The sequence below is a fragment of the Gracilinanus agilis genome, chromosome 1 (assembly GCF_016433145.1).
Source record: "Gracilinanus agilis isolate LMUSP501 chromosome 1, AgileGrace, whole genome shotgun sequence".
NCBI classification, from domain to species: domain Eukaryota; kingdom Metazoa; phylum Chordata; class Mammalia; order Didelphimorphia; family Didelphidae; genus Gracilinanus; species Gracilinanus agilis.
This window is the reverse complement of record NC_058130.1, coordinates 365,245,442-365,269,883: the sequence shown is the minus strand read 5'-3', so window position 1 is coordinate 365,269,883 and position 24,442 is coordinate 365,245,442. Positions and strand designations below refer to the sequence as shown.

The following is a 24,442-nucleotide window of genomic DNA, read 5'->3' as shown; positions in this document are numbered from 1 at the left end:
ATGTCCTTTTTCTTCAAACTGAAGCTTTCTTTGCCTAGAAATAGTTAAATATGCCACATCGAAGATCTTATTACTGTGGAGAATTTACGGAGAGTTCACCTTTGAGCCATGGGGTTGATTAAAGGGAAAGGAAAGGAAAAATTAAAGGGAATAGGAGAATGTAGCCTAGAAAAAAGAAAGCTGAGGAAAAACTTAATACTGATTGGCAAGGATTCAAAAGAGAACAGCAGCCAATTATGCTATGCCTTTCTAAATTCAGAGGAAACTAAACAGCCGAAATACAGAACAAGAGATTTGGCTGATAAGGGCAAAAAAAAATTAGGTTAAAATATCTGGATATTTAGTATATTCTAGAAAAGTAGAAGATAGGCTATGGAATCTTGGTCTCAGGAGAGGGAAGTCTTTTAAAATAAGATTGATTTTCAACTCTTTGGGATGGTTTAAGGATGATTCTAGATGAAGTAACCTTTATAATTAGAGGCCTTGAACCTAGAGCAATAGGGAATCAAGTGGAAAGGAGGTGGGAATGGTACACAATCAGCAAGGTCAGATGTAGACATAATGGCTAGTTTGTCTTTGGTACCCTCCCAACTGTCTAATTGAAATAAGTAATTAGTATTTTTAAAAGAAAAGAGAAAATGGGGGAAGGTAAGAGGGATTTTCCAAATGGTCTTATTTTCATAACCTTCTTTTGCTAGAAGAATATGGCATAGCAGCAGCTATAATTCAATAACCCTTATAAACCACCTCCTTTCTCTACCCTTCAGTTATGTTTCCTCCCTATTTACCTGTTTCCTTAAACTTTGCTCTGACTACCTTCCTCTTTTCAATCTCTCCCTCCTGTCTGATTTTTTTTTTAAATTGGCAATGGAGGGTCGTCAAGTGACTTGCCCAGGGTCACACAGCTGGGAAGTGTCTGAGATCAGATTTGAACCTAGGACCTCCTGTCTCTAGGCCTGGCTCTCAATCCACTGAGCTACCCAGCTGCCCAATTTCTCCCTTCTGAGTTGGGGTGGGGGCATGGGGGAAGGTTAAAGAAGGAAAAGAGGATGGAATACAAGAGATAGTGGAAGGATACAAAAATGACAGAATTTTTAAAGCTAGGTATCATGTACTCATTCTCACTTTACAAATGTGGAAATGGAGGTCCAGAGAACTAAAATGATTTTCCACAAAGCTGTATATTATTACTATTATTATATTATATTATATGTATATTATATATATTACTTAAGCACTCATTGACAAGAGAACTAATTTCATTTAAAAACTAACATTCTCTAAAGTTGGACAATTATCATAACTGGAATGAAACAGAAACACACCTCTGCTACAGAAACATATTCCTGTGCTTAAATGATAAAGCTTTCCAAGTGCTCTCTGGTTTGCAGATGACTCTGTACTACCTGTAACAAGCCCCTGAATGTGATGAAAATCCCTGAATATGATCCTCAACTATGAGAAACTGACCTAACAAGTCAGAAAAACCAAGTGGATAAAAAATGTTCATCATCCCAATGTCCATCTGAGTTATTTCATTAGTACATTTATCTTAAGCAAACAATGCTAATGAACAATGAGCTGAGAACTGGAAGAGAGTGGACTGACCTACCTTTGGGAAAACTTTGTAATAATCCCATATAGTTCCCTGAAACAATAAATCCTTACCTAGTAATATTCTAAGGCTATGTGACAATGATCAAAGTTATGGATCACCCAAGATAATGAAAAGCATATGGCAAGCATAGTAGATGTCAGTACATTTCATGTTACTCTTCCTTGAGCTTGCTGCATTCCACACAAACTTATATATAACATTATGTCTCACATCTCTGTCTTTGAAAAGGCTCTTCAGCTCTATTTCTTGGAAGCCCTCATTCAATTTGTTCTCAATTCACTGTCACCTCCTTGAAGTGTCACCTCCATGAAGCCTTTGCTTATTCTCCTAGTTAGCATCCCCTCTACCAAAAAAAAAAATTACTTTATATTTACTTTGTAGAAAGTATTATTATTCACTTATCTCTATATTCTTCCAGTGGAATGAAAACTCCTTGAGAGCAAAATTTACTGTCACTTCTATCTCAGCACCTAGCAATGCCTAGCATACAAAAGATGCCCACTGAGCATTTCTTGGACTCAAGTGACATAAACATCTAAGATGTCATCGAGGAGATATATGTTTGGGAAATAAGATGGGTTAGTCATGAATCAATATTATATCTATATTCCAAAATTCCAACACTCCAGGACATTCATGAGTACATTAATATGGCCACTCCCTCTAAGAATATAAAACATCATTCATCCATGTCTCCTCCTGCTACATGACTATCCTTCAAAAAGTGCTTTATCTGGGGGCAGCTGGGTAACTCAGTCGATTGAGAGCCAGGCCTAGAGATGAGAGGTCCTGGTTCAAATCTGACCTCAGATATGGTCCAGCTGTGTGACCCTGGGCAAGTCACTTAACCCCCATTGCCTAGCCCTTACCACTCTTCTGCCATGGAACCAATATGCAGTATTGATTCCAAGAGGGAAGGGAAGGGTTTAAAAAAAAAAGTGCTTTATCAGCTTTAAGCAGCAATATATTTGTTCACTCTGATTAATAACGGTGATGGCAGTGCCAATTAACAGACAATTAATTCCTAGAGCACTTTAAGGTTCAATAAATACTTATTTTATTTGAATCTCACAAGAGCCCAGTGAAGTAGGAACTCTAGGTATTGTTATTCCCATTATATTGATTAGGGTAATAAAACTTAGAGAGGTTAAGTGATTTACCCACACACATCAAAAGGATCATAAGTCAGCCTGACCCCAAGGCTAATCATCTTCACTATACCAGAATAAATGGATAGCCTATAGTATGCAAACTGCCACCCTCATGCCACATGTGAGCCACCCCTAACCCCCAGTTATCCCAGACAAAGGAGGGAGGAAGTGCTCCATTGGGCTACTAGGCAGAAGGGCAGGCCATATGAGAAATGTCCTCAGGTTCATGGAGAGGGGGAAGGGAGCAGCCCCCCTCCAGCACTTGTGCCATAGGTTTGCCAACATGGGCCTATACTTAGCAGAGTGCCTAATACTTAGTACACAGTTAAGTGCTCACTGAGTGACGGAAACCTAATGCTATACTGGTACCCACATATAAAAAACCATAAAAAGTCCCCTCCAGAACAATGAGTATTAGTCTCCTAGTGAAAAGAATATGCAAATCAATGATAGATACCACAGATCCACTGAAATACTCAATTTTCTAAGATAATTTTAATAATAGGTAGGTGGATACTAATCACTACAGTTAGTGTTATATCTATCATATGCCTTTAGAAAATGTCAGAAATGGGGCAGCTGGATAGCTCAGTGGATTAAAAGCCAGGCCTAGAGACAGGAGGTCCTAGGTTCAAATCTGGCCTCAGACACTTCCCAGCTGTGTGACCCTGGGCAAGTCACTTGACCCCCATTGCCCACCCTTACCACTCTTCCATCTAGGAGCCAATACACAGAAGTTAAGAGTTCAAAAAAAAAAAAAGAAAGAAAGAAAGAAAATGTCAGAAATGAACCCATTCAAGAAGATACATACAAAATTTTTTTCAAAAAAATTTTAAAGGTAGTAAGGGCAAGTAAAAGACAAATATTACCATTACATAAAAGGTTGTCCTTACTTGTGAGTTATCAGGAAATATAAATGACATTTGTCAACTTTCCTCTGCATATTTGAAAAAGACTAGTCAGAAAGAGAAATAAGAAGGGCAATTACCCCTAGAGGTATAGCCATTTTCCTTTGAGCCAAACTCTACTCCCTCTCAGCACTGATAACTTCAGACTCCTAATCTCTTATTATTATTATTATTATTATTATTATTATCATCATCATTATCATTTTCATACTTAAATACTTAAGGAGTAAGACTCTGAGCTCCCTTCCAAACTACTCTATGATCCCACATCTCCCAATACCCAGATGAAACTTTACTAGTCTGGTAAGTAACCAACCCCTGGCTTTCCAAAGTAACCAGTATTAAAAAGGACAAACTAATCTGTGTTACAATGTCAATGAATGATGTGCCCCATTTTATAGATAACAAAAGTTGCATTTTGGAGATAATATCTCACCTTTATTATCTTCTAACTCAGAGTAGGGTCTTTGAAGGCCATGTAGAACAGGCCAGTGCTACAGATAGTCCCGTGAAAAAGTTATTAATGTAACTAGAGTCCTTGTTTCGAGGGCCTCCTGCCCCAAACGACCAACAGCTTGCTGGGCATGGGTATACTTCAACATAAGCAATTGGGAAATATATTTTAAATGTGTACAGACTATTCTATTCATATACATACTAATCCAATTCAACAAATACTTAATAAGTAACTATGTGTCTGACACTGAGGATACAAATGTCAGAAACAACCTAGTCTCGGCTTTCAAGAAATTCATGCAAATCTTCAGGGATTCACTCAATGACATCTTATAGGTAAGATAAGTCAACTGCAAAAATGGGCATTACAACAAAGTAAAATATACTAAGATCCAAAGGAGTTGCCAAATCTTGTCAGATTTGCAACATTTTTCAAATATTCCTCCTCGCAGACAAAATGCTCTGTTTGGTATTCAAAGCTCTTTATAACCAAGTCCCTTCCTACCTCTCTAGTCTTCTTACTTTATTCCCCAGCCTGATTCAATGACACTAGCTTCCTGGCTGTTCCAGGAACAGAACCCTCTATTTCTTGGTTTCAGGCACTCTCCCTCCTCCTTAATCACTATTAACTTCCCTTAAGTCCAAACTAAAATCTACAGAAAAGCCTTCTCCAACCCCTCAGTTCTAAAGTCTTCCTTCTGTTAATTATTTCCTATTTATCTTGTATATGGCTTGCTTTGTATATATTTGTATGTTTTCTCCTGTTAGGACTATAACTTGAGGGCAGAGACATTTGTTGCCTCTTTTTGTATCCCTAGAGCTTAGCACAGTGGCTGGCACATAGTAGTGGCTTAATAAATAAATGACTGATTCTATTTCCACAGTCCCTTTAGCATCTATCTTCTTGTCTCTATTCCCATAGATACAAGATCTGCTCAGAGCCCTACCTTCTCACCTAATTTTAATAGCCTCCTAATCAATTAAATTAATTAATTATTCTTCTCCCAGTCTCTTTCTTATATAATCCATCCTCTATACAGATACCAAAATTTTCTTATCTTAAGTTCCTATCATTTCACTTATTTTCCTTAAAAATCTTCATTATATCCCTGTCTCCTAAGATAAAATGCAAACTCCTCAGCCATTCCAGCCAAATTGTCCTACTAGCTATTCCCCACACTCTACATGCCATCTCCTTCCTCCAGATATTTGTATGACTCCTTTCAATTCTCTCCAACCCAAAGTACCACTCTCCTCATTTCTGCTTCTCTTTAAAAAATTACTCTGCATTTACACATATGTAATATTTGCATACATACTTAATATATTGTGTACATGATATATATGTAATAGATATTATATGTATATATGCACAAGTCTATACACTGTGCAGTTTAAAAATTATTCTAAGCCCTGGGAGACTATGTCTCCCAGGACTCCCTGCTACAACTTCCCCACACCTCCCACTTCCTTTGTGGGAGGTGTTGGAGAAAGTATAAAAGAGAGAGTTTTGGTACCTTTGCTAGCTCTGGACCTGGGGCTCTTGGCTATCTTGGCTATCTCGGCTCTCTGGAGGAGACCCTTTTTCCCTACCTAACTTTTCCCTTTCCAAATCTAAATAAAACTTAGCTATTCTACAATAAGTGCTACCTGATCTTTATTGAGCTCAGGTCAATTTCCCCTCCTGGGGCTGGGCTACCTTCCTTCCCTTCCTCTGACTTTCCCTTCCTTCTCCTAACCTACCTTCCTCCTATCACTCACCCCTCACAACACACATACATTAAATTCCTATGACCCTCCCCCCAATCCATATAATTTTCCAAGTTAAAGATCGCTTCATTTATCCTCATATTCCTAAGGACTAGTACAGTCTCTCTGAATATATTAGAAATTCATTTAATTGATTTGAAAGCACAGAATTAGACAAGGTGCTAGAAGAAAAAAGAGATTATTTTCAGTTCTAAGGATCAAAGAAAGAGTCATGGAGAGTTTAACATATTCAACAGATGCTAATATTTTACAATATTATGACCAGATGAAATGTGTAAGGCATGCATTATAGACAAGAAGGATGGATGGCCTGCCAATATGACCAGAGGAAACAGCAAAGGCGCAGAACTAAACAAGATTAGAGGACAGCAGGTAACTCAATTTGACTAGAACAGCAGAGTGAATAAAAGGAAGTAAAAGCAAAAAATGTCTAACAAGATAAATGGGCTAGCACTAGATTTTGCTGGATCTTAAAAGCCAGACTAAGTAATTTATACTTTATCCTATTGTTACTAAGAATTCCCTGAAGACTTCTGGGCAAAGCAATGACAGTAGAAGATTATTTGCCTGAGAGAATGGACTAAAGAGAGGAAAAAAACTGGGGCCAGGGAAATTTATATTAGAAAGTTATAGTGGGGACAGGTAGGTGACACACTAGATAGAGCATCAGGCATGGAGTTAGGAGGACTTGAACTCAAATCTGGGCTCAGACACTTCCAACTGTGTAACCCTGGCTAAATCACTTAATCCCATTTGCCTAGTCCTTGCTTGCCCTTCAGTCTTAAGAGTTGTTAGGACATTAAAACAAAAGTTGGGGGGAAAAATTACAGAGTGATCCAAGACACCAAACTGGTAAAGGCAGCTGTCGTCTAGGTGTGATTTCCCAATCCTAACTCCTTTCCCTAGCCACTATTCCCATTATATGTTATCTCTCCCTATAGAATGTAAACTCCTTGAGGGCAAGGAACTATAGTTCTGCATTTTTATCTCTTAAAACAATGTCAGGCACTCAGCCAGTACTTAATAAATGTTTTTCATTTGTTCACATCTAGGCAACTGAGTGAATATTAGAAGTGAGAGAACAGAAAAGAGTCAAAGATAGAAAGGTAGGCATAGAAGCAGTGAAAACTGAAGCACAGTGACTTACTACATGCAGTTCAGGAATCATGCAGCCAGAGAAATGACACAAGCATCTTTTATGTCAACATTTCTACCTAATTTTGTGAAATTCTAAAGACTTCTCACATGAGAAATTTGAAATTGTTTTCTTCACTTTATTGCAACTTGATATTTTTTAAGTAAGGGAAAATTAATTGTATTATTATAATATTAGCAAACTTGTTAGTAAATGGGCATTTAGCAAACTTTAGCTAAATTAGCACAATTCCAGAGTCAAGCAAGAGGTGTGCCTAGAGTAATAAGACTGACACCACAGCTCCATACATGAAAATTAGTTTCATTATTTTTGAACCACATCCCATATCTGATTGCTTACGTCTTTTCCATTCTACTTCAACACCTCCTCTTCTATTTATCCCTTCTCTCTACTTGCATTGCCATATTCAGAGCCTCATCACCTCTGTCTGGACTTGCACAACTAGATTTGTCTCCACTCCCAAACCATCCTCCTTACAACTGCAAAAATGGCATTCCTGAAGCACATGTCTGATAGTGTCAATTCCCAACTCAAAGAATACACAAAAAATTCATTATCAGGCTCCAATATATATTTTCAAACTTATTATATAGTACTCAGCTTCATGCATTCTCTGGTCCAGTTGAAATAGTCTGCTTAGTGTTTCTCGTATGAAACATTCTGTCTCCCAACTTTCTACCTCTGCAGAGACTAGTCCTCATGGCTGGAATGCACTCTCTTCTTCTCTCCATCTGTATCCCAGAATCTCTGATTTCCCTGCCAAGCTGTCACTTTCGACATGAGGCCAATGCTGACTTGACAGCCCCCTCCAAAGTTATACTTTACATATATTTATGTTTAGTCATATGCATAACATGTTTCTTCAAATAAAACATTCCTGAGGGCAAAAAAATCTTTAATTTGTCTTTGTATCTCTAGCACAGTTATTGGTACAGAATCAAGAGTTTAACCATGTTTGCTGACTGATACATCTAACTTTGTTTCATGGTTTATTGTTGACCCAGCAGGCAAAGAAGAAACACATGGTAGGTGAATGTAGGTATGTTTCCAATAATTATCTATGTAAAAGGAGTGATGTAGGGCATGTCATCATAAGCAAAAAAGAAGAGAAGTCAGTCTCGATTAAGAGCAATGGACAATAGCCCAAGTATCACTGGTATCAACAAAATGTGACAAGAAACCTAGAGGAAGGCTTCCGTCATGTTGGGTAGAAGTTCTATAGAGGATCCATGGGAGAAAATGGACAGGAATTATATAGAATGAGAAGGCATGGAAAGATTGCAATTTATATCAATGGAAGAAAATAACCACAAAGACATCATAGGTCCATCCACCACAGTAATCTATTCATCTCACATGAATTTGAACCAAGCTATCCTTTAAAAATTCAAATGTGCAAAATCAGACAGATGGATTACCCAATTTGAATAGAAATATATTTTGGACAATTCAATTCCTAGCACATGTGTCATCGTTTTGAGTATGACATGAGTTTTCAGTTGTTTTTCTGATACTTGTGACAGATTTGTACTTGAGTTTAGACTTAGACATCACACCTGAGAGTTCTACCTCCAAGATCCTTTAAAGTTTCTACCCATACACTCTCCTGTCCTTCCATCTCCCCTAGCTCACTCCTCCTAAATTTGTTCCCTGCCCTTATCCTGACATCTGGTTGTAGTAGTGCTCCCTTTCCCCCTCAACATCCATCATTCTACCACTCTATCACCTTTTCCCTCTCACTCTTAAACTTATAGTAAGACATCAACAATGCAAACTTCTACTCACAGTCTCTTGCCCCATGACCTCGCCATGATCCTAGCCTATCTCAACCCTGAATAATCGCAAACTATCTGCCTACTTCAGCCCTCTTCCTTAGTGGTCAAACAAATCAGAAAATGGTGCTGACTACAGTAAAGATAAATTCACACTCACCTCTGAAAAGCCCCCCCTATTAAAAAGCAACTCTCTTATTTATTCCTGATTAATAATCTACACATATTTTCAATAGTAGCTACTCTAAACATTCTTTTCAAATCCCTAACTACTCTCACCCAATCCCCTCTAAGTAGATAACATCATCCCTTAAATGAATGTAGCTAAAACAGAAGCCATACGAAATGAGTTTTCTGTCTCCTCTCCTCCAAATAGGAAGATCTCTATATAACTTCATCAATCTTCTCCTTTCCTCTGTTCTCAACAATCCTTCTTCTCAAAGTTAACCTTCCCTTAATACACCCCAGTTCTACCCCATCCAGGATTTGTGTTCCCCACCCAGTCTCTTTCATGTTCTCTGTCTCCCTCCAATGGCTCTTTCAGTTTTGCCTATAAACTCATTCAGAAATCTCCTAAAGAAACCTTTCTGGTTTATCTTTGTCATGTCCTTATTACCTCTTTCATTTCAGAAAAAGAATAGTCAGTGTTTAATAAGAAAAATAAGTAGCATTTATATAGCTCTTTAAGATTTTTTCTATGTTATTCCATTTGATCCTTGTCAAATAGGCACTATTATTATCCCAATTTTATACATAAGGCAAGTGAGAAAGAGAACAATAATGATTTGCCTAGAGTCGTGTAGCCAGTATGGGCCTGAGACAGGATTTTGAATTCAAGTCTGCCTGACTCAAATGTCCAGCTCTCTTACCCACTGTCCACCTAGATGCATTGATAAAATGAGGTGCAATTCCTAATGGCCCATTCATTTTTTTTAATCTCTTGCAGTCCCAGCACACTGCTGAAAATGTTTTCTCCAAGGACACCAGCCAAAATATAAATCCAATGATTTTAAATCTGTCCTTATTCCTCTTGATCTTTTCTACTACACATGACCTTGCTGACCAGCTAAAAACTTGATTCCCTTCTCCCTTGTATTTTGTGGCAACACTGTTCTCTGGTTTCTCTCCTACCTCAGTGATAGCATCTTCCTTTTCTTTTCCACTAATTCATTTTCCTCTCCACAGCCCTCAAATGTGGATGACACCCAAGGCTCTGCCTATGGCCAACCTGCTCTGAATCCTGATCACTCTCTTGAGTTCTACTTTCTTAACTTTCTAAATTATATATCTCAACATTATACACAGAGACTGATACACTGTGGTACAATCAAATACAATGGACTTCCCTACTAGCAGCAATGCAATGATCCAGGACAATTCTGAGGGACTTATGAGAAAGAACACTATCCACATTCAGAGGAAGAACTGTGGGAGTATAAATACAACTGCTTGAACACATGGGTCGATGGGGATATGATTTGGGATGTAGACTCTTAAATGACCACCCCAGTACAATTATCAATAATATGGAAATAGGTCTTGATCAATGATACATGTAAAACCCAGTGGAATAGCACTTTGGCTATGGGGAGGGAGAGAGGGTTGAGGGGGAGAGAAAGAACATAAATCATGTAACTATGGAAAAATATTCTTTAAAAAAATGTTTAATAAAAATAAAAAAATAAAAAGTATATCTCCACCTAGACATTCCACTTGCACTTAACATTCAATATGTCCAAAAATGAACTAATATTTCCACTTAAACCAACCCTTCCTCCCAACACTCCTACTTTGGTTGATTGTACAAGCATTTTGCTAAACTCTGACTCCTAAGCACACTTCTGATTCACACACACATACAAATCCTCTCTTCCCCTCTCCAGGGACAAATTTTCACAAGTTATATAAATTCCATAATATCCGAAATATTCATACCATCCCTCTCCCTCATCTGGTCAAAATCTCTCTTCAACACTTTATTACCTTTTACTTGAATTCTTTTAACTGAATCCTAGCATTAGGTAGTGAGTTCCTTGTAGGTAAAAATTGTCTTTTGTCTTTCTTTGTAGCCCCCCAAACAGTTAGTATAGTAATAAATGCTTACTAAGTTCTCCCTACTTCCAGCCTTTCTCCTCTCCACTCCATCTAAAGCAGTCTTCCGAGTGCTCAGGTCTAATCATATCGCACTCCTCTGCTCAAAAAAAAAATAATAAATAAACAAACAAACAAACAAACAAACAAATGAATGAATGAATAAGCAAATAAATAAATGAATGAATGAATGAATAAATGAGTGAATAAATAAATAAAATAAGATAAAATAAAATAAAATAAAATAAACTTACTGGATAAAACATAAACTCATTAGTCTAACATTCTGGATCTTATACAATGTGGCTCCTAATTACTGATTTAGCTTTATTCCCCTATTTATGTTCAAATATGTTTTATTCTGGTCAAAGTAGACAATGAATTGTTCCCATTTCCTGTCTAACATTCTCTTATCTCTGCATTTGCTCCAGGCGTATTCCATGCTTGAAAAAGGTTCCCAAGGGCAACTAGATGGTACAGTGCATAGAGTGCTGGACCTAGAATCAGGAAGACTTGTCATGAGTTCAAATCTAGCCTTAGACACTTATTAGCTTTATAATCCTGTTTAAGTCACTTCACCCTGTTTCCCTCAGTTTCTTCTTCCATAAAATGAGCTAGAGAAGGAAATGGCAAACTACTCCTGTATCTTTGCCAACAAAACCCAAAATGGGGTCATGATGAGTAGGAAATGATTGAAAAAACAACAGCCTCCTCTTCATCCATTTGAAAATCTTTCTCTTCCTTCAAGGCAAGGCCATGACCTTCCTCTGGAAGGCCTTTTCTGAGGCTCTCAGCCTACAACTTATCAGTCCTTCCTCACATTTCACAAAGCACTTTGTCAGCACTTCTTAGCTCTTATCTTACTCTGCTTTCTCATCATGCTCACAGAACATACTTCCAACTCTGTCACCCATCAAATTATATGAGAACTAGGTCTGTAAACAGAAGGAGTTTAAGAAATGTTTGCTAAATTGAATTCCCCTCTTATTTTACCTAATATCCACATGAAAAGAATTTTTAAGATGAGGGAGATGCAGTATAGGCACAAAACTACTTCAAGTTCAGGAACAAAATTGATTCATTCATTTCCTTTACCTCACCTAGAGAATGCTCTAGTCCTGTGTAGGTGAACTTATGGCATGTGTACCAGAGGGGGATATACTCCCTTCCTCCTCTCCACGTGCATCTGAGGACATTCTCCCATCACTTACCCCTCTGCCCACCACCCCGATGGGAGTGCTTCCTCCCTCCTCTGTCTGGGGTAAGGCAGGGGGTTAACATGCAGTGTGAGGGTTACAGTTTGGGCACTTGATCTCTAAAAGGCTCACTGCTCTAGTCAAATGAACTAAATGGGCACAACACTAAGTCATGCTTATGATTTCCCCCAAACATAATATCATTTATGTTTCAGTGAACACAAAGATTATCTCATCTTGTCTAAGTGGCAAAACGTACATAAATGAATGAAATGGACAAAATCCTGATAGGTTTATAAAATATACAAAAATGTCTCCACAACACATTTTAATGCTATGCACAATCAGCAGTCAGTAAATACTTATTGAATGAATTAATAAAATGTTTAGAATGCAGTTTTATTTACATACTTGCATTTCCTGTGAGAAATTCTTTTATTGTGCTGACTGTTATATATAGCACATAAGGAAGGTAATCACAGAAAAATAAGGAAGGTAATCACAGAAAAATCTTCCAGAAATAACATACATTACTTTATTTACTTTTTTTTAACCCTTACATTCTGTCTTAGAATCAATACTAAGTATCAGTTTCAAGGTAAAAGAGCAGTAAGAGCTAGGCAATTGGGATTAGGTGACTTGCCCAGGGCCACATAGCTAAGAAGTGTCCACCTAGCTGCCCCTGATACATTATTTTCTACAACAGATGGGTAACCCACACCTCCCAATGTTCATGTAATGAGTTGCCCAATACATGCATTCACCTGATCTGTGGCACACAGACCTAACTCATTCTCCATTGGAGAATGGAGAAGTCTCACCACCAAACTTTATAGCATTCTCTTCTGTTTCTAGAAATCAGTAGCAATATTTTAGGAACAGATTTTCTTTGTACATGGAGAGAAGAAGAATGGTAAAGGGATATAATTATAAGAGGAAGTATTGTAAAATAGAGATGAAAAACCCCAATTTTCCAACTTAAATGAATTTAAGCAAATCATTCATAGGCAACAGGATGTTAGTAGAGAAAGGGCTGGGTTGGGACACAATCAGGATTTTAAATCCCTCCTGATACAAGCTGGCCATGTAACCCTGGACCAATCATTTCATAACTCCTCAATACCTCAAGCAGCTCTGTAAAACAGAAAATGACAGAACTGTGGGTCTGCATTGTTAGAAGAAATCTTATCACTGAGAGTTCCTGCACAAGTGAAATCACAGATCTATACTGGCACTTTAAGAGAAAAAAGAAAAAGTGGGGGGAAAGGAAGTTATTGCACTCCATTGGTACTATTTGGGTTCAAAAAGACCCAAATTTCACAGAAGCTCCTGATGAGAGAAGTCAGGGAGAAAAGGAAGAAATCACAATTAATCAAGAATTAAAGCAAAAGGGAGAATGGGGGGGGGGGGTGAGGGGGGAGGAGAGCGGGTGGCTTGGTGGATTGAGAGCCAGGGCTAGGTTCAAATCTGACCTCAGGCACTTCCTAGCTGTGTGACCCTGGGCAAGTCACTTAACCCCCATTGCCTAGCCCTTACTACTCTTCTGCCTTGGAGCCTATATACAGTATTAACTCCAAGAGGGAAGGTACGGGTTTATATTAAAAAAAAGAAGAAGAAGAAAAAGAATTAAAGCAAAAGGGCTCCAGCAAGGTTTCCTGTTGAAAAGCACAATAAAAGTGGGATGAAAAGATTTTTTTTTTAAGTTGCCAGCCAGGCTAAAAAAAAGTCCTATCTTGATGATCTTGAAGTTAAAAGAAAAGGATACATTCTGCATTCCCTAAAACAAAACACCTAAGCTAAACAGATTTTATCATGTTATTTATTATCTGAGCTTCGGTTTCAAGTGGTGGTGATGATAGAAAATACTGCAGTCACATGTTTCATATTTTGTAACTACTTTAGGTGTATAAACTGACATGGGAGCATACACCTGTTGCTCTATAAAAGCTCGATTATTGAAATGAAAACATTTTTAAACTATTATGAATGTTACAATGCTATCACTGTCCTTTTCAACCTTACTTAGGAACACTTGTTTTCTTATTACTATGAAAAAAAATGGCAAATTCGTAGTTTCCAAAACTATTTTAATGGTTCATGCCCATTAAGAACTGCAACTCTCCTGTCTCATGTTTCCCCACTTTTCTTCATTCTCCAATCATGTAAGGGGGTAGGCATGATGACATCCCACCCAAAGGATGATGGGTAATATGCAAAGAGCTCTCTATCAAACTCCAACAAAAAAAGTAAACACAGCACCTATTTTAAAAAAAGATAAAAGTACATATGTCCTTTCAATTTTGTATTGGTAAAGAGTAATCCTACAAAGGAAAGAGGAAATTTGGTTGAGTTTCCAACATGGTCTTGAGTGTGAAACCCACTACCCCTTTTTTGATTATAAAAGTATTAGCTTTTATGATTATTTTAATAGCATAATCATTAGTCTTGAGTTAATAGTCAAATGATATAGTTTGCTTAATATGAATTATAAACATTAGCTAAGAAAAATACAGTTTAGGGTAGTATCAAATCTTGTTTACAGGCATTTTGACCTTAAGCCTATAACCCAAGATTTTCTACTTAGCCCACCACACCTCTCTTTTTTGTATAACAAGATAGTCAGGCACTTAACTGCTGACTCCTAGTATTTCATAATTATTGCCAGTAGGAAAACAATTAGCCCCCAACCCCTTATTTCAGAGGCCTTGGAAAGGTCAGCTATAATAATAAACATAAGTTGCCACCCAAAAAGATTTTTTTTTACACTTTCTAGCTTAATCAGCATTTGCATCATTAAGAACTGCCCATGTGAAAGATTTTGCATCCATTCTATTTTAGTTTTGATTGTATTTTCTGTCACTGTGTCATAAGATTTCTTGGCATAAAAAAATGCTATCTCCTATGGCATGGGGTCTCTGATCTTGATTTTGACCAGGGTCTGGCTTTATTGTGAGACTGACATCCTCTCAATAAACCTATTTAGCTTGGAGTTTTGTACTGGTGTAATAAATTTTCACCACAGTCTATAAATTTGGGACACTGCAACTTCAGAAAAAGAATCTGCACTTTCACCTGTAAAGTAACTGGAAATTCAAGATTTATTTTAGAAATAAATGAATAATCTATGACATGTAAAAACAAATGATTTGTAATTACCAACACCTGAGGAAGGGGCAGCTAGGTAGCTCAATGGATAAAGGGCCAGGCCTAGAGATGGGAAGTTCTGAGTCTCGATCTGAACTCAGAGACTTTTTAGCTGTGGGACCCTGGGCGAGTCACTTAACACCAACTGCCTAGCCCTTACCACTCTTCAGACTTGGAACAAATACTTGGTATTGATTCTAAGAGAGAAGATAAGGGAGGAAGAAAGGAAGGAAGGAAGGAAGGAAGTACTAAACAGGCAAATTAATTGAGGGAGGGGAAGCAAAAGAGGCCTCTGAAGGAGTAACAGTATATATTTCATTGCATCAGAATAGAGTGAGGCAAAATTCATGTTTTGGTAGAAAGAACATGCTATGAGATATTATTGTAGGAATCATTAGCTTAAAAGTAAGGATTACCATCCAAAACTTTTACTGAACATTCAGGAGCAAAGAGTGACAAATTTTACCCATCAGAGCTTCTCTGGCTTTCTTTATATACCAGCTTAAATCTCACCTTTTATAAGAAACCTTTCTGGATTTCCCATTGCTAGTGCCTTACTTCTGTTACTATCTCCAATTTATCCTGTATATATATATTGTTTGAACACAGTTGGCAGCAAGTTATCTCCCATATTAGACTCTAACTCTCTGAGGGCAGGGGCTTTTATTGCCCCTCTTTGGAACCCCAGAACTTAGCACAGTGCCTGGCACATAGTAGGTGCTTAATAAGTGTTGACTTGCCCCTTCTTATACTATACTATATGACTTTCCTCAGGGACTGTTTTCTCACCCTCACTTGGTAGTTTTTCAGATAGGAATAGAGATTGCATCTGTGACTTCATCTGTGTAGAGAACCTCATTTAGAAAACTCAACCAACCAATGAGCTTTCTCAGCAAAGTATTTTCTTACTTGACTAGAGCCTTGAGAAGGTTAAAATGACTTGCTCAGGAACACACAACCAACATAGAGCAGAGGCAGAACATGAACCCAGACTTAGAATCAGCTCTATTCACCAGAACCAGCTCTATTCACCAGCTAGGTGGTACAGTGGATAAAGTATTGGGCCTGAAGTCATGAAGACTTTTATCTTCCTTAGTTCAAGTCTAAACTCAGACATTTACCAGCTGTGAGACCCTGGGCAAATCAGTCACAACTCTATTTGCCTCCATTTCCTCATGTGTAAAGTGAGCTGGAGAAGGAAATGGCAAACCACTCCAGTATCTTTGCCAAGAAAACCCTGGACACAACTGAAATGACTGAACAGCTATTGACCATGCCATACTGCCTAACATCTTGAATTTTTTTATTTAAATATGATAATCAAAGATAAACAAATAGATGATGTATTTGGTTTTTGAAGATCCAAATTTGAGAAGGAATAAAAGATGATGGAATCAAATTTCAGGTCCATTGACTTTGACATAAAGGTTGGTCAAAAGAGAATAAATTAATGAATTTGCTGTTAGGGCAACCCTGATGCTCATAAGAAAAGTAGCTTCCACTCAATTTATGTTGGTGTGAATCCATTTAATTAACCAGTTTCATCCCAACCAATTTAATGTTTGAAAACTGAACCTAATAATTATTTTGGCACCATCCAAGTCAGCCTTAATGACTCAAACACTAAATCTGTATATAACTAAAACACCATACCTGGGATATAAATACTGGCTAATTGATGACATAATTAGAGCCTCTTCATTTTAAAGCTTTTCAGGAACTACCAACAAACCTTTAGTTAACCTCATTCTTCTCTATAAACCAATTCCAAGCTACAATCTTTGGCTTTAATTTGGATGGACTACACATACACACACACACACACACACACACACACACACACACGAATCAAAAGTATCTTGTAAGGCAAAAATGCCATTTAAATTTGAAGATGTCCCCAAAAAATATTCTGGACCGCCTGGTCAACAAAAATAGTCATTTTGAAATTAACTAATGAATCTCCAAATCTTCCTTAGAGTAAAATGATAGCACCTTATTTTTCAGAGTCCCCTGGAGCTATTAGCAAGTGAATGGCAAAACCAAGACTTGAACTAGGAATTCTGGACTCCTGCTCTAGTGTTCTATCTACAAAGCTGTGGATTAACTAAAAACACTTTGTAGACACACAAACTCTTCAAACCCTGGAACCCATGGATAAGTGACAGAATCCTAAAATGAACTCAAATAACCACAACTGCACAACCAACACTGAAATATCAAGCAATTGTCAGTTTATAATTTAAACACTCAAGTATCAAGAAATTGTTAGGTTATAACTTAAACCTCTGCTTCATAACACCTAAACGTCAAAATAGCATGTGGCCCATACATTTCAAAACAACCTAGCAATTCCTAGAAGGCACTGTCAAAATTCTGTCTGGCCAATTGTGCAGTCCAAACCCTAGGGGATATGGCAGACACAAAACCAATTGATTTTAGGGTCGCTGTTTTCACCAGCTAATCCATCCCAGCACCACTGTAGTGATTCTAGGTGGTATAGTAAATTTTGCTTAATTATTTAGCATTTAAGCAATGCAATGAAACAGAATTTCCTTAATCTCTCAGGAAACAAGTCAAGGAGCAATACTTGTTACTTGAATAATGAAAGAAGCAAACAACAACATTGACTAGGTATAGGTTTGAGGGAAAGGTGGGGAAAAAAAACGAAACCTCTTTCCCCATCTACGTTTTCTCCTACTTTCTCTCACCCACTCCAAAACACACACGGTTCCCCATGCCTTTCTCGATCTAAACTTTTCCCTACTCCCCGGGCCTAATACTCCCCAAACAGTAACACCAGCATTCCTGAAGCACCTTTAAACTTCCCCACCACCACCATCCCGGCAAGCAAAAAGACCCAGAACTCAGGTTCAAGACCCGCCGGGTGCCCAAGGTTACAACGGAGCTCAGTGGAGCGTGCTTTATGTTCATGTGCTTTTTAAAAAACTCAACAGCGACCCGAGGTCACAGCTTTAGAGGTCTAATAACAACCAAATGACTGAGGTTGCCCGTGCACTTCGGTGAACCCATTCGGGTTATGGGTCTTTAATAGTTCTTTGCAGCCTGCTTAAAGAAGGCGAGGCTGGAGAGACCTGGGAGGGGCAAGAGAGAGCCAGAAACTCCTTCCCGGGGCTGCAGCAAGGCTACAAGGTTTGAGGGAGAAAGAAGTGGGAGACGGGGGAGGGGGGGGGGAGCCCTTACTCCCCTTCTCCAGCAGCTGCCCATTCTCTCTCCAATCCCTAGTACGGGTGATCTTTACTCAGGGTTGTAAATCTGCTCGCCCCAGGCTTGCACCTTTACCTGTCAGCTCCCCCACTCCCTCCTCCTCCCCCGCCCGCCCTCGCCCCCGCCCCCAGAACGGGGCAGCACCGCAGCACTGCACGGAGCCTAGGACCAAGCACGGGGCTGCGAACGGGGGGCTGGGGGGTGGCGGGGCAGGAGAAAGGGGCCAACCGGGCGAAAAGGAGTGAGAGAGAACAAGAGAGAGAGGCAGTTCCCCCTCGCTCCTCGTCCCCGCCACCCCCAAATAAAAAGAGGGGAGGGACGGAATAGGCGGAGGCAAGGCTTGGGGTGTGAGGCGAGGAGACCCTGCCGCTCCCCCAGCACGGACGCCGGGGACCTTACCAGATAATCCATGTACAGTAACGCCTCAGTTATCCGGAGATCAGACATCCGGCAACCTAAAGCATCCGGAACGGCTCCGAACCCGGAAAAAAAAGAAAGCGTCTCTGGCAGCGAAGCGACCGCCCCCGGGAAGGCAGCAACAGCGAAAATAGCCGAGGAGAGCCGAGCGGACGAAGATTACACCAGCCGTGCCACGATTGGTCCTTCCGCCGACCATAAGGAAAGGAGAGCGCTCATTGGCTGCGGGTCCCCATAAAAGGCGCGGCTGTCCGGCGTGAAAGCGGAGAAGCGCGGGAGAGGGAGTGGAGAGAAGAGGTTAGGGCTGTGGAAAGGAGGAGGAAGAGGGCTGGCCCTGGGTGGGCGGTGGCCGAGAAGGAGGGTCGTAAAGTGGCACGCATGAGGGATGATCCCGACCTTTCTCGTTAAGGAAACAAGATTTCCAGAAAGATTAAGGAACCTACCTGAAATCACTGAGGGTCTAGTTGTACGTTCTAATTCAATAAGCATTCATTAAAACCCTAGTAGGAGCCCTGAAGATAGGAAAAGAGGCCAAAGATAACCCCTGCCAAAGAGTTTATACTCTATGTAGTTTACTTTGTATATATTTGCATTGTTGTGTCCCCCGTTGGATTGGAAATTCCTAGAGGGCTTAATGAAATGAGGGAAAGTAATCACCCAATTTTAAACCCTTAAGGACCTTATGTTCTAATGGGGGACAAGCTATGGAAATCTTTACAAAGCAAACTATACAGAGGATGAATAGAAAATAAAAGGAAAATCAATAGTAAGAGTCCACTGTGTGCCTGACACTGAGCTGAGTGCTGAAGATACAAAAGAGGCAAAAGTCAATCCCTGCCCTCGAGGAACTTAAAATCTGTGGAAGGGGACTACAAGCTAATTAACATATACAAAGCAAGTTTTATACAGGATTAAAAGGAAATCTTTAACAGAAAAGGCCGAAGAATGCCGAGAGGTTAGGTGGGATTCCTGTTGAAGGTAAGAATTTAGTTGAGTAGATTTCTATCCAAATTCAAATCTTCAGAGACCCCAGCTATTTAGTATTGTAAGAAGAATGTAAACTATCACAGTAGCCTGCATAAGGATACACCTACTGCTAGCATTTATGTAGTATTTTAAGTTTGCAAAACCTTTCACAAATAGCTCATATTCACATTTCACAAATAGCTCATTTCACAACAATCCTGGGTTGTAGATTGCTATTATTACCATCTTCATATTGCAAACTGGTAAAAAGATAAGTGATTTGCCAAGTAGAATTTGAACCCCTCACCTACTGTGCAACTAGGTTGGAGATACCTAGCCATATGAAAGGGATTTTAAACTTGCCCTAAAGAAAAACAAACTACATTTCAAGTGGATGTCTGTGCACCATTTGAAAAAGACAGTGCTATCAATGTGCTGATGATTAAATGATATACTTATGTTCTATATATGTTAATAATCTTATTAAAGCATAGAAGATGTAGGTATTTAGGGTTAGTTTTTTAAAACAGATTTAACTAAATTGCTGCACACTGGAATCTATATGGGTGTTTCATATGCAGCACCTGAATTGTTTTATACAGAGTGGTTCTAATGAAAAGAGTAGAGCCCCCGTATGTGATCAAATACTAAGCAAAATGTAAACTATTTTATGAGCCAATGGGCTTACTGAGCCATATGTGTGTTTTCTTTTCTTCTCATAAGTGGCTTTAGAATTTCAAAGTGAGACCTGGCATTATTAGAAGGGAAGACAAAAATAAAGCCAGCTAGAGTCTTTGTAACTTAATCACTTTGCAAATCTCCTAAGGACTATATGCTTCCAGCCTTCTTTTATACAGAGCTGTCTATATAATCTTCCTAAAGCATGGATGTGACCATGTCAAGCTCAAGAAGCTTCAGCTTTCCTAATCCTTCTAGGATAAAATGCAAACTCTTCAGTTTAGCATTTAAAGTTCTTTCCAGAAGAGAGCCAAATCTACTTAGTTCACATTTTTCCACTAATGTACTCATCATGTTTGCTATGTGCCTTACTTGACACTGCAACCATCTTCCTGCTGGAATGATTCTTCTCTATCCTAGCCAAATACTTTGCTCTTCCCCATCTAGAACTCTGCCTTCCTGATTGCTTGATAGTACACCATATCAGTAGGGCTCTAACTATACCCACCACACTGTACACTAGCTATCTATTGTTAGTCACTTCCATCTCTTTCTCTAAAAACAGTAATCAAAGCAAAATTAATCTTCCTAGAAAGGAAGAGTATCGGTGGGCCATTTTAGGCTCCACTAGTCCCATCCCAGTAACTTCCCAGACCACAATACTCTTCTGGGGCCACTTGTTTTTTAGTTTTTTTATGTCTTAGAATCAGTACTAAATCTCAATTTCAAAGCAGAAAGAGTGGTAAGGACTAGGCAATTGAGGTTAAGAGACTTGCCCAGAATCACACAGCTAAGAAGTGTTGAGGTCAAATTTGAACCCAGGAGCTCCCATCTCCAGGCTTGGCTCTCTATCCACTGAGTCATTTTGCTATCCCTTCAGGAGTCACTTGTTCATTTATGTCTAATTCTTTTTGATCCAGTTTGGGATTTTCTTAGCAAAGCTAATGTATGGTATGCCATTTCTTTCTCCAGCTCATTTTACAGATGAGGAAACTGAGGCAGAGTGAAGTGACTTGCCCAGAGTCACAAAGCTAAGAAGTATCTTATGTCAAATTTGACCTCAAGTCTTCCTGACTCCAGACCTGGGACTCTATCCATTGTGCCACCCAGCTGCCCTTTGGAGATGCTACTTCCCCTTACGTGTTGTCTTTCTCTTTTTAAAATACAAGCTCCTTGAGATCAAGAATTACCTTGTTTTTTACATTTACATTCCTAGAGCTTAGCACAACGTCTGTGTTCTGTTGTTCTTCAATCATTTTAGTCATGTCTAACTCTTTATGACTCCTTTTGGGGGTTTTCTTGACAGATACTAGAGTGGTTTGCCATTTCCTTCTCCAGTTCATTTTACAGATGAGGAACTGAGACAAATAGGGTTACATGACTTGCTCAGGATCACACAAGTAATAAGTTGTCCATGGCCAGATTTGAACTCAGGAAGAAGAGTCTTTCTACTTCAAGCTTGGCACTCTATCTAAATAGAGCCAACACATAATAGATTTTTTTAAAACCTTGACTTAGAATTGGTTCCAAGGTAGAAAAATGGTAAGGGCTAGGCAGTTGGGATTAAATGACTTGCCCAGGGTCACATAGCTAGGAAGTATCTGGGGCCAGATTTCAACCCAAGTTCTCCCAATTCCAGGCATAGCTACCCCAATAGATTCCTTTTTCATTAAATTATGACTTTCATTTCCCTCCTAAGTTCTTTTACTCTAGCTATATACCTCATGCCTAGAATGTATCAAATATTCATCTGCTTCTTTGAATCCCTATGCCTCAGCTTAGGTGCTACCCCATACATAAAGTTTGATTCCTTTGCCTTGAGTGCTCTGCCCTCTAAAAATTGCCTTTCAAGTACTTATGTATCTCAGCGTGTATATATAAATATATACTCAAATATATATCTGGGAGCTGAAGGGATTCCCCCCTTCCTATCAGGCTCTCTTTGTATTGAGGGAGCTCCTTTTGGACAAATCTCCCCCTCTCCAGAAACTCAAACTTCTGCAACTTTCTCCATAACCCCACTGTGAAGATACTCAATTCCCTTCTGGGTACAGTATTCCCCAACTGTCTACAATGAACCCCCCCCATGCTATTGACAAGTTTTACTTGGACTCTTTTCACTTTCCCCTATACACCTGGGAATCAGGTCACCCCACAAAAGCCATTGCTTTGGAGGGCTCCACACTTTACCCACCATTGTAACTTATAAGGGGGTAGAGGAGAGGAATTTTTTTAAAGTAATTTTTTTTGTGTAGTAAAGCTTTTCTTCACAGCTTTATATATGATACTGTAAACTATTGACCATATATATATAATAGTAATATTAAAAGTTGAAGAATTAACAGTCAATCTGCTCTCAATTCTGCTTAAACTGGGGGCATATAATTAACCATTGTAATATAACTATTGACAGGTAACCAGTACCTGAATCTTCCACTGGATTCTTCCACTTCATTTATGAAAAAACCCAATTCCTACAGCCACCACTGATAGCATTTTGGCCTTGGCAAATGGACACAGACCATGAACAATCCCTTTCCACCCCTACTCTCATAAATGCTCCATGTCATTGCTCCCTCCTCGTTGCAGAAAAGAATTTTTAAGAAAGGGCTTGTGAGGGAGTGGGGCTTGTGATTTTGAATGTGTCTCAATTTAAGTGCTACCCTATTTCTATGTGATTGTATTGCCTTGGGAAGTTGTACTTGACTATAAAGACCTTTCTTTCTGATTGTATCCTCCCTAAAACCTCTGCTTTAACCCTCCCCTTTACTCTGTCCTCCGAGGAAACAGGTAGCTTGTTCAGACTTTTGGAGTTTATTCTTTTGATTTATGTGGGCTACAGTTTTCTTTCCACTGAAAGTTGTTTTAGCCACAAACCACTTTATTCCACTGTTTCCATTTTAAAATAAAAAGAAACTTATAATAAAAAAACATATGTATGCATATATGTAATTTTTATATATGTTATATCTCCCCAGTAGAAAGAAATTTTGCTAATACTTATGTTCTCCAGCAATAAACCAGTACAGTGTCTGGCAGATAGGGAGAGTCACTGGACCTGGAATTTCATCATTTCTTAGAAAAGAAAACTCTACCAAGGAAGGCAAGCACTTTCTCTGCAACATACCCTTGTAGAAAGTTGCCAGGGTTTGTGGTCCCTGAACCAGTATTGTGTCAAAGGCAAGATTTTAATCTACATCTTCCTGATTCCCAAGTCATCTCTCTATCCAGTATACCATAATGGTTTTTAACTTACAAATAGTAAGGGCTAAATAAGGACTTGTTGATTAAATACTAGTGTGAAAAAAATAGCTAATCATAAAGCTGCAGAAAAAATAACTTTTTCAGAAAACTTTCTGAGAACATTCAACCCCTTCCCTTGAACATCTATACACTTATGGTTGTACTGGTCTCTTTTGGCCATACTTGCCATTTTCTGTCCCAGCAGTCGATGGTTAATTATATGCCCCCAGTTTAAGCAGAAATGAGAGCAGATTGACTGTTAATTCTTCAACTTTTAATAAAAATAAAACCTTTGTATGATTTCAGAAAAAACTGGAAAGATCTGCATGAACTGATGCAGAGCAAAATAAGCAGAACCATGAGAATACTATACAGCAATATTGTACAATGATCAATTGTGAAAGAATTTGTTACTCTCCTAAATACTACGATCCTTCTGAAGGACTTATGATGAAGAATGCTGTCCACCTCCAGAGAAAGAACTATTGGAGTTGTAATGAAAATCAAAGCATACTATCTTTCACATTCGTTTATTTATGGTTTTATTTGGGGGTTTTGGTTTTACATGAGTATTCTTTTACAACAATGATCAGTATGGAAGTATGTTTTACATGATAATACATGTATAACCCAGATCAAATTACTTATAGT

General features: G+C 38.8%; 1 protein-coding gene across 1 annotated transcript in view; it reads right to left on the bottom strand.

Annotated features, from left to right (window-relative positions):
- The window catches only part of ARL15 (ADP ribosylation factor like GTPase 15), a 472,397-nt gene extending 453,422 nt beyond the window's left edge, over nucleotides 1-18,975 (bottom strand). Inside the window, exon 1 of the mRNA XM_044681155.1 lies at nucleotides 18,887-18,975. Coding sequence (XP_044537090.1) covers nucleotides 18,887-18,934 — 48 coding nt within the window. The 5' untranslated portion in view covers nucleotides 18,935-18,975. The remainder of the gene's footprint in view (nucleotides 1-18,886) is intronic.
- Between the last annotated feature and the right edge of the window lie 5,467 nt (nucleotides 18,976-24,442).